This window comes from Bubalus bubalis, chromosome 2 (genome assembly GCF_019923935.1).
Source record: "Bubalus bubalis isolate 160015118507 breed Murrah chromosome 2, NDDB_SH_1, whole genome shotgun sequence".
Lineage (NCBI taxonomy): Eukaryota > Metazoa > Chordata > Mammalia > Artiodactyla > Bovidae > Bubalus > Bubalus bubalis.
The window spans coordinates 121875911-121891256 of record NC_059158.1 but is presented as its reverse complement, the minus strand read 5'-3'; the positions used below and the strand labels follow the sequence as shown (position 1 = coordinate 121891256).

Sequence of the window (15346 nt, the reverse complement as noted above, 5' to 3'; positions counted from 1 at the left end):
AGAAGTTTGCCCAAGTACGTGTAACTCAGGGGACACCCCGATTCTGAACTAGAACCAGCCCGGGTCTGAATAGCCAAGTTGATCATTGCTCAAGCCTTGATTCGGGAGCAACCGGGCTTCCTAAGTTCGGCTCACAGAGAGGACCAAACCCACTTGGGGCATCCGATGCCCGTGAGAAGCAGAGAGGGGAGGCAGGATGCAAACCTTCCCCAAGATTGAGGAATAATCCTTTTGTAAAGCACCTCGGATGAACATGCAGAGCCCCGGCGCGAAGCTACGCGGAACGTGGACCGCGTCAAGCGGCCAGGACTGCACCTCCTAGCCGGCGAGGGTAAGGGCCTCGCCCGGGGCTGCCCTCGCGCAGGCGCAGTCGGGCAGCGCTCCCGCCCCAGCGCGCATGCTCCGCCGAGCCACTGAGCTCAGGCTCCTGGCGGCGGCGGCGGCGGCGGCTGCGGAGGAAGTTTCCGCTCTGCACTCCACCCCGGTAGCAGCTTCGGAGCCGGGGACAGCTTCCTCCGGACGCTCCGCGGGCTTCGCTGCCGCCGCAGGGCGGTCCGACGGGATCATGGGGTTGTCAAAGGGGCCGGAAGGCCAGGGTCTCCCGGAGGTAAGGAACCCCTCCTCCCTCCCTGACACGTCCGGGTTTCCGAGCGAGGGCCGAGCCTGCGGGGTCGCAGGCACGGGGAGATCCAGCAGCGTTTAGGGCTCCCCGCCTCCTTTCTCAGGTATGTCCGCTTCCCCAACACCGGCCCTGTCCTCTGGGGGCCAAGCTAGTTCCCCAGTGTGGACATGGGCGGAGACTAACTTCAAACGGTGCTGGGTCTCCTGGGACGGAGGGAGCCTTCCCTGGCCAATACCTGCCCCGACGCTGCTCCAGGCGCCCAGGAGCCTGGGGTCCCACCTCTCTGGCACCCTCCGACAGTCTCTCCCCGACCCCCGGCTCCGCAAGGCTCGCCCGGAGGACCGAGGCTCCTGCGCCCAGTAGTCACGAGACGCGCGCTGGGACGCTCCGGGCTCGGGTTGTGCAAAGGGCGGTGACCTTGTGGCGCCTATCGCCGCCTCCCCGGGCCCACAGGGTCCTGGCGGCCGGCACCCGCCGCCGTAGTGTCGGGGGGGATTGCCTCCCTGCGTTTGTCCCCACGCCGGGCCAGGCTGGCTGGAGGAAGTTTGGGAGCAGGGCGCGCGCCAGGTCGTGTCCGGCCGGGTCAGCGCACCGCGGTGTCCGCGGTGGAGACGCGCTCTCCGTCCGTGCGGAGTGGCCGGGCGGAAACGTCGCTGCTTTTCCAGGAGGTAGAGAGGCTGCCTCTTCTTCCAGAGGTGTTTGTTATTAAGTACTCAGTCGATCCCGAGGGACGGGGTGATCAGCGGTTTCTGGATTTATACACATATTATCTGGGAGGAGAGGAAAAGTGCATTTCCTTTTGGCTGCAAATATTAGCTAGACGGTTTGCATCTGTGCTCTCTTCTAGTTGCTTTACTCAAAAGCTAGTCTAGTTTACTAGATTCTTGAAAGAAATGGAGTCCATGCCATGCTGCGCCTCTGTCCCCTTCCTAAGGTTCTGAAGCAGGTATTTGTCAGAAGGACTGATTCCTTGACATGGTGAGTGGTCCCTTCACACTTAACTGCCTGGGGCCAGTCTTGCTTCTTTGCCTTCCTCCCCAAATCCTTAGTTCTTAAATCCCACTAGTATCATTTATTGAGGGATCACTGTTCTGTGCATAAAAGCTGGAGATGTAGTGATTGCAGAACAGACTTAATCTGTCAGTGTTTGCTCCCAGAATGCAAATCCATTTCATCATCTTCAGAAAACCTAGCAAGGGTAATGTCAGAACCCTTCTGTTAGGTAACTCTTGACATGCGAGTTGCTTTGATGGACCAGGGTTTGTGAAGACTAGAATCTGTTCTGTGATTTGATTTTATATTTCTTTTTTGCCTTTTTAAATTCTAGGCTCTCATCAGGTTTTTTGCCTGGCACTTTGCTGTGGACTCTTTCTGATCTCCCAGGTTCTAACTTAAATCCCTTCAATTCTTTGCCCCAGTGTACCACCAGTAGGGTCTTTCTAGAAAAAAACAAACAAACAAACAACAACAACTTGCACCTCCTTTGTCCTTTGTTTAACCCTTCACTGTCAGGAGACTGTGTCTAATTTGTCGCTTTTCCAAGTTCCTGACAGTTAGGCAAACAGGATTCACTTAGTTCAAAGACTAGTATGTATGAATATGAATGGTATGTGTCATTAAGCTGTCACTAGTCTGGTTATTTCATTAAATTTAATTTTGTAAAAGCTTTTATGTATGTGAAGGAAAGAGAGATAGCTAGACATGGCCCTGCCTTCCAGCTTACATGAACTGTGGTCCAAGACAACTGACAGCTTAGTGCTCCTATTTTAAGAGCTTACAGCATTCCTTTTTATTCGAATTTTAGTTTTAAGAGTTGGATGTGTTACCCAGCCTGGTGATGTTTATGACTTCAAGCTAGAGTATTCTTTCATTCACTGCATATTAGCTAGTGACCCTTTTGCATTTTGTTTTAATGTTAACCTATGAAGTGGATTTGGTGTCTTATTAACATTCCCCATTCATTGTCTTGTGCAAGAAAATTACTTCACAAGGTACATTGCAGAAGTACACTTCTCCATTCTGGGGTGGGTGGAAGGGAAGTGTGGGCTGTACGCTCGCTAAGGTGTGGGCAGTGGGTGCCCATTAGGTACAAGGTGCGGCAGGGAGGACCCTCCCGGGTTGTCCTGATGTATTGTCCTCTTCTTAGAAGTGTCTTCATGATACGTGATTGAACAAATGAAGGATTCCTTTTTTTATATCCCAGGAGTTTTAAGAAAATACTTATATCATCCCATTTTCCTTTTCTATTCTATTTTTGTGAACCATAACTGTTCTTTATTTTCTCTTATTTGAATCTCTCGACTTGTAGATGGTTCTCAACCATCACAGACCTTTAGCAAGGAAGAGAAGGTGTGAATAATTAATATTTATTTTTGCATATCTGCTAGGAATTAGTGAATGCTAACCTTCAGAATCTTTGCTAGCCTGGACCAGCGTCATTCGAGAGGGAAGTGAAATGAGCAGTGTCACAAGGCTTTCGCCTCCATCACCGCCTGTTGCAGGAGATAAACAGTCTCTTTAATAATTCCATGTTCAACTGTGTGTTAACATGTGTGCTCCTTAGCCTGAAAGTTTATACTTTAAAATAAACTTGACTTTCCATTATCAGTGTCATGACTATGAAAACATGTTGTTAATAAATGACTGGCTTAGGTCATGGAGCTTATGTGATTGATGGTTAAGCATGTCATTCCATATTTAATAAGTGTGTTCTTGGAGCCTAATGCTGTTCAGAACAGAGAGATAAACATACGTGGCTAATAGATGGAATATATGCCACAACACCCCCCCTCCCCCACCCAACCAGCTAATAGTCTATTTGGAAAGACAGGCATGCCACTCAGATGAGGTTAGTAATTGTATGAATGACAGACTATAAATAAAATAGAAATGGAAAGGAATGACCATTTTAAGCTGCAGAGATGACATTGAATAGGACCTGGAGTTTGAAGGTGGTATCTGGGTGGTTGGAGAATATATCAGAAGAGCAGTGAAGGAATGAGAATGACCAGGGCTTGTTTAGGTTGGCCACAGCTGTGTCTGGATTGTTTTGGTGGGAGGTAAAGGATGGAGCTGAAAAGACAGTTTACAACCCAAGATCTGAATGCAAAACCAAGACATTTGGAACTTAGCTGGTAGACAATGAGTGACGCCTTAATGATGAGGGCCGGATGCTAAACCAAAGAGGGGTGATGAGAAAGCTGTGATTTAGGAAGGAATGAGCAGGATAGACTATTCGGGAAGAAAGATTGAGAGGCAGTTGCCATTGTCCTGGCATGACATGCAAATGAAAGATAGGACAAATGTGAGTTGCATAATTAAGGAAGATTTAGCAGGCACTGTTGGCTAAGGGAATAGTCAGAGGTGGATATGAGGCTATGAACCAGGGTATCTTGACATTGTTTTCTGTAGAGAGGCAGTTGTTTATTTTCTGCAATAATGGAAGACAGGAAAAGCACAGTTCGGTAAAGTGTATGGAGGCAAAAGTACTAGTCTATTTAGATGTATTGAACTTGGAGTTAACAGCCTGGAGTGAAGGTAGGATATAAATAAAGAATGTTTAAATCAAATCCCTATTTAAATGTATCAAGTAAATATTATTTTTAAGGCAGCCCTGTTACATGGTAGTAATCACCCTGTAATATGTCTGTGTTGAAAGCCTTCCTTGTATTTGCTGTAGAGATCAAAGTGCAGAGGGGGCCACATGATTGAATTCTTTGTTCTTGCCCCTCTTGTCAGTAACTTCTAGAACCAAGATGAGTGTAAAGTTCAAACAAAACAAACCACCTGTTCCATCTGAAAGGAGTTTATAATCCAGTTGAGAAGCTGCTATATAAGTCACCTGTTAGAGAACAGGGTGGTAAATGTGCCATAAGTCTTCCTTTCCCTGGATTCCTTCAGCAGCTGCTGAACAGTCGATACACCTGTGCATGTCTTCCCCCCCATCTATGATGATTAACAGCTTGTTGAGCGGGGGCCTTGTTCTGTGTGACTCGGGCAGCACTGTGTCCCCACGTTACTGCATGAACACAGTGATAATTGCCAATATCATATGCTCCCTGGCAGTGAGTCTGTGGTATCAGGGAATATACCTGGTGTTCCTTTATTCAAGGCAGCTTTTACCAGCCTTTTGCTTTCGTTTTAGGTAGAGACAAGAGAAGATGAAGAGCAGAATGTCAAGTTGACTGAAATTCTGGAGCTCTTGGTTGCAGCTGGGTATTTCAGGGCAAGAATTAAAGGCTTATCACCTTTTGACAAGGTAAGAGGAAATCTTTCTAACCATTAGGCTAGTCTTTGTCAGGATGTCATGGTTTACCGTGGCAGTAGGGTATTTTTTTGTTAGGATGGCATGGTTTACCATGGAAAGGAAGAAGAGATTGTATTTTTCTTTCTCTCTATCCATGTTGCATTTCTCCAGGATTCAGATTCATTATGGAAGTTTTTGTTTCCTATTAAAAGAAAATCATCATATATCAGTAAAATACACCTTCAAGTCATTTTGTGCACGAAGATTGAGAAATACAAATAAGCAAAATAAATAGTTTCTCCTTTCAAGGAGCTTAAAGTTTGGGTGGGAAAATAAAGCTTGTATAAAGTCATTTAAGTTAATAGGGAACTATCCCAAGTTGATAAAGCTGTTAAAGAGTCTGCCTACAATGCAGGAGACCTGGGAGATCCCTGGGTTGGAATATCCCCTGGAGAAGGGAATGGCTGCCCACTCCAGTATTCTGGCCTGGAGAATTCCATGGACTGTACAGTCCATGGGGTCACCAAGAGTTGGACACAACTGAGCAACTTTAACTTTCACTTTCATCCCAAGTTGGGATGCTCACAGATAGTTGCCAGGTATTCTCTGGGCTCTGAATGCTAGGTTTGGAGAAGGAAGAAGTTGCTATTGGATGAAGTCATTTAATTCGGCAGAACCTTGAACAGTTCTTACACATAAGGAATAGTAGTAGGGTTGAGAGCACAAGGATAAGAACAAAGACCTTGTACTCAAAGGGCCTGACTTCTGAAGAGCAGGGAAGAGAGACAGTAAACCAACGCACGTAGAATAAATGGCACAATTCATTAAGTGCCACAATGAACTAAGCACAGAAGTGAAGCATCCAGATCAACCAGGACATGCCAGGCAAGCTTCCTGGTAGAAGGAAGCATTGAGTTCCCTGGTGGGCCAAAGCCCTGTCTGCGTGTAACAGGTTCTTTTGTAATACGGATGTGTAGGTCTCAGCCTTTGAAATTCTGGTTTGTTAGGTGTGGGCTGGGGACTGGAATCTGTATTTTATTAAGCATCTTGCATGAGTCCACAGTATAGCCAGGGATAAGATTCATTGTTGATCTTTTTTAAGATCAAGCTGTGTCTATCAAGGTTTTGTTTCAAATGGATTTTTAGCTTTGGTCTCATTTGCATCTCAGAGAAGTCCCATGACAAAATAGAGTACAGATTCTCATCTTCTTTAGGTAGAAAAAAAATGGGATGTATGGAAATTAAGTAATAAGCCACAGAATGTGCCCCCTGCTACCCACATATCTGGTCCATAAAACTCGTAACACTTCTGCCGTCTTGCACTTGACTGTAACTGGATTGAGGCTTCTCTCAGCTGAGAGTTAATGTCTGTCCCCATTGGTATAAAGAGAATCTATGCATCATACATCCATTTAATCTTAGAAGGCAGCTTCTCAGTCTACTAGCCACATGTTTCAAGTGCTCAGTAACCATGTGTGGCTGGCAGCACCATACTAAACTGTGGATCCAGACTGTTCCTGTCCTGGCAGAAAGCTTTATTCAGCAGTGCTGTTTAGATGGGAGAAGGCAACGGCAACCCACTCCAGTACTCTTGCCTGGAAAATCCCATGGAAGGAGGAGCCTGGTGGGCTGCAGTCTATGGCGTCGCTAAAAGTTGGACACGACTGAGTGACTTCACTTTCACTTTTCACTTTCATGCATTGGAGAAGGAAATGGCAACTCACTCCAGTGTTCTTGCCTGGAGAGTCCCAGGGATGCGGGAGCCTGGTGGGCTGCCATCTCTGGAGTCGCACAGACTTGGACACAATTGAAGCAACTTAGCAGCAGCAGTAGCAGCAGCAGTTTAGATGAGTTGCAGTGGATGGAGCCAGGACACATATTGTCTCTCTCTGAGGATACACAATTTTGTATATAAGAACTGTTTCTATTTTATCTGCCTTACACTTCTTCCCGTCTTCCCAAACTAGGAAGAGAAAATAGGTATTTTTTTTATGTCTTACAGGTGGTGGGAGGAATGACCTGGTGCATCACCACTTGCAACTTTGATGTGGATGTTGATTTACTCTTTCAGGAGAACTCTACAATAGGTCAGAAAATGTAAGTTATTGGGCTTTCCATGGATGAGCCTGAACAGTGAGAAAGGAGCTAAATCTTGAGCATTTGCTGTGTGCCAAAGGTTGTGTCAGATACTTCACTCATGGACTAAAAGAAGCCAAGGTCACACAGCTAACACATGAGAGTCATCTAATATTATTATGATGTTAATAGGCTATTTCTGGTGTTTTTTGTTGATCAGAATTTCTGTTGATTGCTTGAATATCTCCTTCCAAAGGCATTGAATTTGGATGGAAGTTGGATAGTTGAAGGGAGGGGAATCTTTCCCGCCCTGTTGCCTCTGCATAAGGCAGAGCCTCACTTTGCCTGTGTCCTTGCCAAAGATACCCTGGAAGGGTGCCCTGGCTGATCTTCTGTAGCTTACCAGGGACTTGATGATTTCGTGAGATCATTGGGATCCCAGTTCTGCCCAGCCCTGCCAGTGGGCAGCTGTGTGACCTTGGGCAAGCCTTCCTTTATGTATAGAAAGAGGGTTTGTGATCTCAGATCTATAGGATTCTGTGATTTACTTACTCATTTTTCTGAAGCCTTGTCCTCCCCTAAATGGATTAAAGATGGTTTATGAGCATGCATGGGGGAGCAATAATAGTGGAAAAGTGAAGCAAAGCAAAATGGGTAAAAAAGGGAAGGAAAGGCAGAATTGAGGGTAAAGAACACAACTGTGAGGAGCCAGAAGGCCCTGTTTTCCTAAGGATGGGACACAGATTTGGCTGAAAAGAAGGAAAAAACATGAAAAGAAAAAAAATAAATTATCCAATTTATACCTTCCATATAGTAGAAGAAAAACTAGTCCCTGGGAATCACCAAAATCCTTAACACTAAGACCAAAAGGCATTCTTGGCTCCTTGTTAAGGAGTTCATGCTGTTTGACACAGTAATACTGCCATCAGTGCCCGGCCATGAATAGTGGGCGCTGCATCCTGACACCTGTGTGTGCGGGGTTCTGGCATCATGTCCAGCCACCCACAGAGGAAAGTTCATTTGCGGGAGTGCAGTGGAGTCCATGTGTGTGGCTCTGCTCCCGATGATCCAGTTCAACCCAGCAGGGGAGTGTATTCTTGTTCTTTTACTTTTATTAAGGTGTTACATACGTGAAGGTACAAGAAACATTCAGATACTACCAAAGGGAGCAAAACATGCAGCGGCTGTCTCTTCCCTTTCCCATTTTACACCCTAGTTTTATTCCCTGGAAAGAGTTATCTTTGACTGTCTAGGTTTTAGATTCTTCATTGTGGTCACTAATATGTCTCCACCTTTGTATACACTGTTTCAAGTCCAATGAGAGGAAGAAGTTGGCTCACCTGTACCACTCACTACATCCCCTTTGTCTTCCAACTTCCACTCTTTTAATTATTGTCTTTCTTTTCTATGATTGCTTGCATAATTTTGCTCTATTTAAGTTTCTATTTCTTGACCCATTAATATAGTTTCTCCTGTTTATAGTCTGTTCTATAGTACCAGTTAAGTTGTCCATGCTTTATCTACAGGTAAATTCTAAAAGTAAATCTATTAACAGTATTTGCAATAAGAACTAAGATTTGTGGGGTCAGAAAAAGAATGGTAATTTTCTGGACCATAATGGTGGTGTTTAAAGGAGAATATTTGAAGTATTACAGTCAAAAGCAATCTCTTTTCATTTATTCATTGACTCAGCAAATATTTATTGAACACTTACATTCATAATGTTCTGGATGCATTAATGAAAAATGTGCTATCCTCATGGAGCTTAGAGTCTATTGGAGGAGACAGACAAAAACTAATCTAATAAATAAGTACCGTGTGTGTAGACATATGTGCTATGAAAAAAACTAAACCCAGGAAAGGGTATGAGGAGAGACATAGGATGGCAGGCAGTTGTGGTTTAAGTTGGTGTAGGCTTCACTGAGAAAGTGATACTAGAGTTAAGACTTGAGGGATGAGGGTTCCAGGCAGAGGGAACTGCCAGTGTGAAGGCCCACGCAGAAGCTTGCCTAGAGTGTAGTGTGGTGGGGGTGGGGTTGTGGGGAGGGGGCAGCAGCAGACGGAAGTGCAGAGAGGTCATGGGACAGATCAGGTAGCACTTTGTAGGTCAGGTTTAGGACTTGGGGTTTACTCTGCATCAGGTGGGAAATCCATGGGGGTGGGGGCCGTTGAGCAGGGGAAGAACACAGTATGTTCTGTGTTTAAGAAGGACCCCTCATCTGAATACTGAATTAAAGGAGTGAAGGTGCAATCAGGGAGATTCTTTAGCATGTTACAGTAATCCTCCCCTGGGCAGTGGGCCGGTAGTGGTGGCATTCTGGGTCTGTTTGAAAGGTAGAACCAACAGGGTCTCGTGGCATATTTGATTTAGAGTGTGAGTAAGGGAGCGTGGAGGATGACTGTGAAGTATTTGGCCCAAGTGAGTGGAGGTGGTCGCTGCAAGTCATTGAGAATCAAGAACACTACATTTTGCTTCATGTTTACAAAGCTTTTCTTCCCCCTTGCGTTTCTGATTGCCTTTTTTTTCTTGTTGACAAAGAAGCATGTACTTTCACCTGTAGCTGAGATCAGCCATCTTCTTAATCAGTCTGTTGACTAACATGAATTCTCTGCCTTCTCGAGTACACTCTTGGTTGAAGCCTCTTTCTGTTCCAATTTGAGCTGATTGCCTCTTACACGTGTGGCACCTCTGATGTTCTGGGATTTCTTTTGCATTCTTTGTGAGCTAGGATTCTCAATCTGTATTTCTGAAATCTAAAAAACAGTAAAAATGTTGATGTTTTGTTTTTTTTCTTTGAAGTGTGGATATAAAACTTTAATTGGAAGCAAAACATGACCCGACTGACTTAAGATTATTTATGGTCTTTATTGATCCCACTTATGTGAATATTCATAAATTTTGCTACAGAAATACTCATTTCTTTGATGATAGGATTCTGCTGTGGATTTCAGTGGGTTTTACATAATACATAGTGCTGCTGCTGCTGCTGCTAAGTCGCTTCAGTCGTGTCCGACTCTGTGTGACCACATAGATGGCAGCCCACCAGGCTCCCCCGTCCCTGGGATTCTCCAGGCAAGAACACTGGAGTGGGTTGCCATTTCCTTCTCCAATAGTGAATAGTGAAAGTGAAATCGCTCAGTCGTGTCCGACTCTTCGTGACCCCATGGACGGCAGCCCACCAGGCTCCTCCGTCCATGGGATTTTCCAGGCAAGAGTACTGGAGAGGGTTGCCATTTCCTTCTCCAATGCATGAAAGTGAAAAGTGGAAGTGAAGTCGCTCAGTCGTGTCCGACTTCCAGTGACCCCATGGACTGCAGCCTACCAGGCTCCTCTGTCCGTGGGATTTTCCAGGCAAGAGTACTGGAGTGGGGTGCCATTGCCTTCTCCATATAATACATAGTATATACCCCTTAATCTACTAAGCTACAACATCTAAAGAATTGTGAGTTCTGAAGCACATCTGCCCCCACAGGGTTTGGTTAAGGAGTTGAGGGTGTATTAGTTTTCCTGATAAGTACTTGATGTGAAAGCCAAGCTGGGGACAGGGTTTACTTGTAAAGACCCAGCAGACTCCTAGCAGATTCATCAGGAAGTTGAGTCTTTATTATCTGTAGAAGTGCCATAGCCTCAGCACACTGAATTATCCAAAATCTTTTCTGTTTGGTTTTGGGATGTGTTCTGTGTTTGGGATCCTCCCACAAAGTTTCTGGTTTGGTACAGTTAGTTCAGTTCAGTCGCTCAGTCATGTCCAACTCTTTTTGACCCCATGGACTGCAGCATGCTAGGCCTCCCTGTTCATCAGCACCTCCCGGAGTTTGCTCAAACTCATGTCCATTAAGTCTGTGTTCTGTGTTTGGGGACCTCCCACAAAGTTTCTGGTTTGGTACAACTCAGACTAATATTGCCGTGTGCTTGCAGTGCCTGTGTGCATCCCAGCTGATGGGAGGGGGCAGCACCATCTCTAAAGTCCACACTTGCCTCACAGGGCATGCTTATCTTCCATTTGTGCTCCATTGGGGCACAGATGGGCCTCGTTTGTGGATGGGCCTCCACTGGGGCCTCATCCTCCTTCTTGATCCTTCTTTCATGTGGGTTCCCTGAACTTCCCCTCTGCATCCCCAGTTTGTCCTAAAATCCCATCACCACAGAGTGCTATGTTCCAAGGTCCATAAATAAGATTTTAGGCTTGTAACCGAGTTCATTTCTACAACACACATCAACACATGTTTATTATGCACCTATGTACAGAGCATGTGCACTTTATTATTTAACCTTCATAGCAACCTTTGACTAGGCAGGACAGGGATTATCCCTCATTTTATGATGGTAGTGTTGGACCAGAAGGACGACCAGGTGGCTCGCCAAAAGTACCACAGTGGGTGGTGGAGCTTGGAATTTAGACCCTGGTTTAACTCACTCTCTTTCAAACTGTTTGCAGTGGAGGAGGAAACAGTGCACTGAACACTTAGAAAACGAAAGGAACCAAACTTATCTCTGGTAATGAAAAGTGCGTGTGTTAAAAGCATAGACTGGGAAATCTGTCTGATGACCTCTGCAATTGTTATTTGCCCTGATTTTCAGAAAGTCAGAGGATCCACTTTGAGCTGCAGGGAAAAGCCAAATGGAGACTGGTAGGTTTCTGCAGGAAGTCTTCCTGACTTTTGCCCCACGCCGGCCTGTTTTCTCCCACATCCCCACCCCTTTGCATTAATAGTGCCTTCAGCTTCTTCTACACGCTGCTGACACTGCACACTTGGTAGTCATTCTGGGAGGCAGGTTTAACAGGGTTGTAAACCGCAAGATGACCCTGGGCATCCTTCCCTCAGGGCCTTTATGAACTGGGAGAGTGGGATGTTTCTGAGGTGTGGCCAGGGAGAACGTTGCCTGAAGGTGGAGGGTTGGCTGGATGGTGTTGGTGTCCCAGCCTCCGATTTTTAAGCTTCTGAATGGTATGGGCTATCAGTAACCCTCCCTGCATAGAGCCACAAATCTGTAGCCACTAGAGGGAGCTCACCTTCTGCCAAACTAAAACGTGACTTAGCTAGGTGGTCCCGGTGTGAGTGAATTCTTAGACCTGCCCAAGCAAGGACTGGAAGCCAGAGTGTGACCATCTTCACTTGCTAAGCTTGGAATCTGGGGAGCAGAGCCAATTAAGCACCCATTTCTTCCCCTCACAAATTTCAAAGAAATTAAGGAACAAGACATGGGAGTCTTATGGACATTAAATTAAAAAGTAAAACTTATCAGAGAGAGAGCTTTAGATAATGTTGCCAAATGAGTGTATCAGTCTTTTCTACCAAACTGTCCCATTCGGACCCCAGGAGGAGCTGGGCAACCACAGGCTTTCCTACTGGGACAGAGAAGATACTTGTGTCCTGAGGACAGGCTACTCAGAAAGGAGGACCCACAGGGGCTCTGGGAGTCAGATGACACTGCTTCCAGGCCTCAGACCTTTTGGATGAATCACACCCTGCTTCTGTTTGCAGTGAACATGTCCTCCCGCATCCTCCCTCCTGGAAGGTGGGTAGTCCTGCCTTCCGTGAGTGCGTGCAGTAAGGGAGCAGGCGTCTCCTCTTCACATGTTTTTCTCTTAACATATTGGACTTGATGTTATGATTATGACTGTTTCCACTCAGCAGTTTGAAGCTTGGTCCTGCCTTGTGAAGCTAAGATATAAATATGGTTGTGTGGTGTGTTCTCTGGGGAGCCTTCTCTGGGAGCCATTTGGCTTCTGTTCCAAGGTTACTTAGTTCCTGCCAAGAGCGAGGGCATGAAACTTGCTAAGGGAAACTTAAGTTAGATATTTTCTCTTATCCAGGCCTGAGTTAGGTGTTGGTCTTAATGGGTGTCTGTCTCCTGGAAAGGATTGTGGAACTGCAGAAAGACAAAAGTGTGCAAGATTTCTTTGCACAAGAGATACCTTTTCGGTAGATAGACCCAAAACTTGCTGTAATTGAAGCCTCTAGTAAGAACCTGCTGACCTTGTAACCATGGCCTTTATCTGTTAGAAAATAGTCTGATACTTGTAGATGAGGCCACTCTGGCTGAAATTTTTTAATATCTTAGATGAGGATATAACCTAAACTGTCCATGTAGGCTGAGCCAGGAGCCCCCATTTCTCCATATGGCCCCACAAGACCACAGCTTGGACTATTTCTCAGAGTTCCTAGGCTATGTACCATGGCTTTGTGGGTTAGCAAGCCCACTGAAAACCTCTGTTCTCTTTCCTCTTGAATCTGATCCGACGAAGATACAAGAAATAGAAACCAGATAATCGGAGATCAAATAGCAGCTGATCACAGATTTAAATCTGTGGTGAAACGAACTTGCACACACGTCCTTCTTTCACTCCTGCCATAAAACTGTCCCACCCGGGCCAGGGCTCAGCCAGGCATCCAGTGGGGGTGGGTACTCACCTCCTGACTGAAGTCAGATATGCTCTGGACTTCAGAGAGCCTGCCTTCTGCTCTCCTCCAGCCACTTCAGGGAGGACCAAGCAAGGTGGAGGAGAGAGATCATGTCCCTTGTGAGAAGCTGAAAACTCCTCTTCTCTGGAAAAAGAGTGGTTCCTCCAAATCTAGGATTAATTTTAGAGTATCAAAATTAAAGGCTATTGCTTATTTCAAAAATATTTCTTAACAGAATAGAAACTTCAATTTTTTTTTTCCACACAAGCCTGAGACCTCATGTTTTGTCTTAATATTCTGGGCACCTGGCACAAAGTTTGGTAATTAATTTGTTGCCTGGATGATTTTTCAACTTCCCTGGTGGCTGAGACAGTAAAGAATCCGTCTGCAATGCATGAGACCCAAATTCAGCCCCTGGGTTGGGAAGATCCCTTGGAAAAGTGAATGGCAACCCATTTATCTGGAGGATCCCATGGACAGAGGAGCCTTGTAGGCTGCAGTCCATGGGGTCACGAAAGAGTCAGACACAACTGAGCAACTAACCACACACGAATGATATTTAGAACATTTAAAAAAAAAGTTTAACCTAGTGGTTTCCAGACTTTTGGAAAAAGCAAGACAACAAAGTGAAATGTAGAACATGCAGCACTAATAATGTTTTATTTTACCGTGTAAGGATGTTTAAAAAAAATAACTACCACCATAACATCATGAAGAAACAAAATATTTTCTTATAAAAAGTAGGATGAACATGATCTTGGAATTAAGGGTGAATGCAATTTTCCTTATGTGGCCTTACATGCACACAGGTCTAAATTGTTCTTATTTTTCTGACTTTGCTGTCAGCCAGGAGACATGTGGTCCTGGTCTGGTGTTGAGAAGCCCTGGATCCCTCTGGAATGCAGCCCAGTGGGTAGCGATATCTTAAGAGCCACTTAAGGCGTTCTCACTCTTGGCTTGTTGTTTCCCTCCGAGCAGAGCTCTATCGGAAAAAATCGTCTCCGTCCTGCCAAGAATGAAATGTCCACACCAGCTGGAGCCCCACCAGATCCAGGGGATGGATTTTATTCACATATTTCCTGTTGTCCAGGTGAGAGTGGCTGAGGGGTTTCTTGTCCTCTGAACATCGGCATTCCTGTAATGGATCTGGATTTCGGGCTGTCCGGCCTAGATCCTGGATCTGATGGGCATGGCATGGATTTGGTGGCCACAGAACATGACTGCACTCCCTAATGTTGTCCTCAGAAGTTGCCAGTATTCAGTCTACCTTCATTCCACTCAGTCACCTGTTCTATCTTTGAATGTTTTCCACAAGTAGCTTTTCATTGCCCTTCTGGGAGGCCCCCATGCTCTGATTCCCTTCTGTCTCTCCAGCCTCAATTTATTCTTTGTTTTCTTTGTTCTTTATGTTCTAGCCCCCTGGCTTTCTTTCCAGTTTCCTCCCACATACTATACTTCTTTCCTGTCGTGGGCCTTTCTCTCAGCCTGGGAAGCTCTTCCCTTCTCTCCTTTCTTTCATCCTTCAGCTCTTAGTTCCAGGTCTCCTCAAGAAAGCTCCCTTGACCCCTAGATCTAGAGCAGGTTCTTTTGCTATATTCTCTTACACAGCATAGTCCCTACCTTCACAGGGATCTTCCTTACCACATTTGTGACCATGTGCATCAAAGTGTCTGGTTATTTATCTCTGTCTTTCATGGGTAGGTATCAGGGCTGTCCTGCTCAGTCCTGTGTCTCTGGCACCTCATGGAATGTCTGGCACTTTGTAGGCATTCAGTCCTTATTTGAGGACTGAATTTCTAATGAGACTTATCTCTAGCCCAGCTTTTTTCTGAGGCCCCGTAATGAAGTGGCTCATGCTGTACAGGTCCCTGTATTCTGTGATTTTTGTGCCTCAGCCTTTCCTCCGGGTACCACAGAGAGAGGAGGAGTAAAAGGACTCACTCTGTTGCCTGTTATATGGACAGCACTTAGCCTCAGGTCCTAATAGAGTTCCT

At 45.6% G+C, this 15346-nt stretch overlaps 1 protein-coding gene across 2 annotated transcripts in view; it reads left to right on the top strand.

The window, feature by feature from the left end:
• The first annotated feature begins 379 nt into the window (after positions 1–379).
• Positions 380–15346, top strand: part of CCDC93 (coiled-coil domain containing 93) — a 106861-nt gene continuing 91894 nt past the window's right edge. The window contains exons 1-4 of one of the 2 annotated variants that reach the window (XM_006066638.4): positions 380–607; positions 4767–4880; positions 6871–6965; positions 14331–14442. In XM_006066638.4, coding sequence (XP_006066700.4) covers positions 398–607; positions 4767–4880; positions 6871–6965; positions 14331–14442 — 531 coding nt within the window. In that variant the 5' untranslated portion in view covers positions 380–397. The remainder of the gene's footprint in view (positions 608–4766; positions 4881–6870; positions 6966–14330; positions 14443–15346) is intronic. The other variant, XM_006066639.4, reaches the window with a different exon arrangement.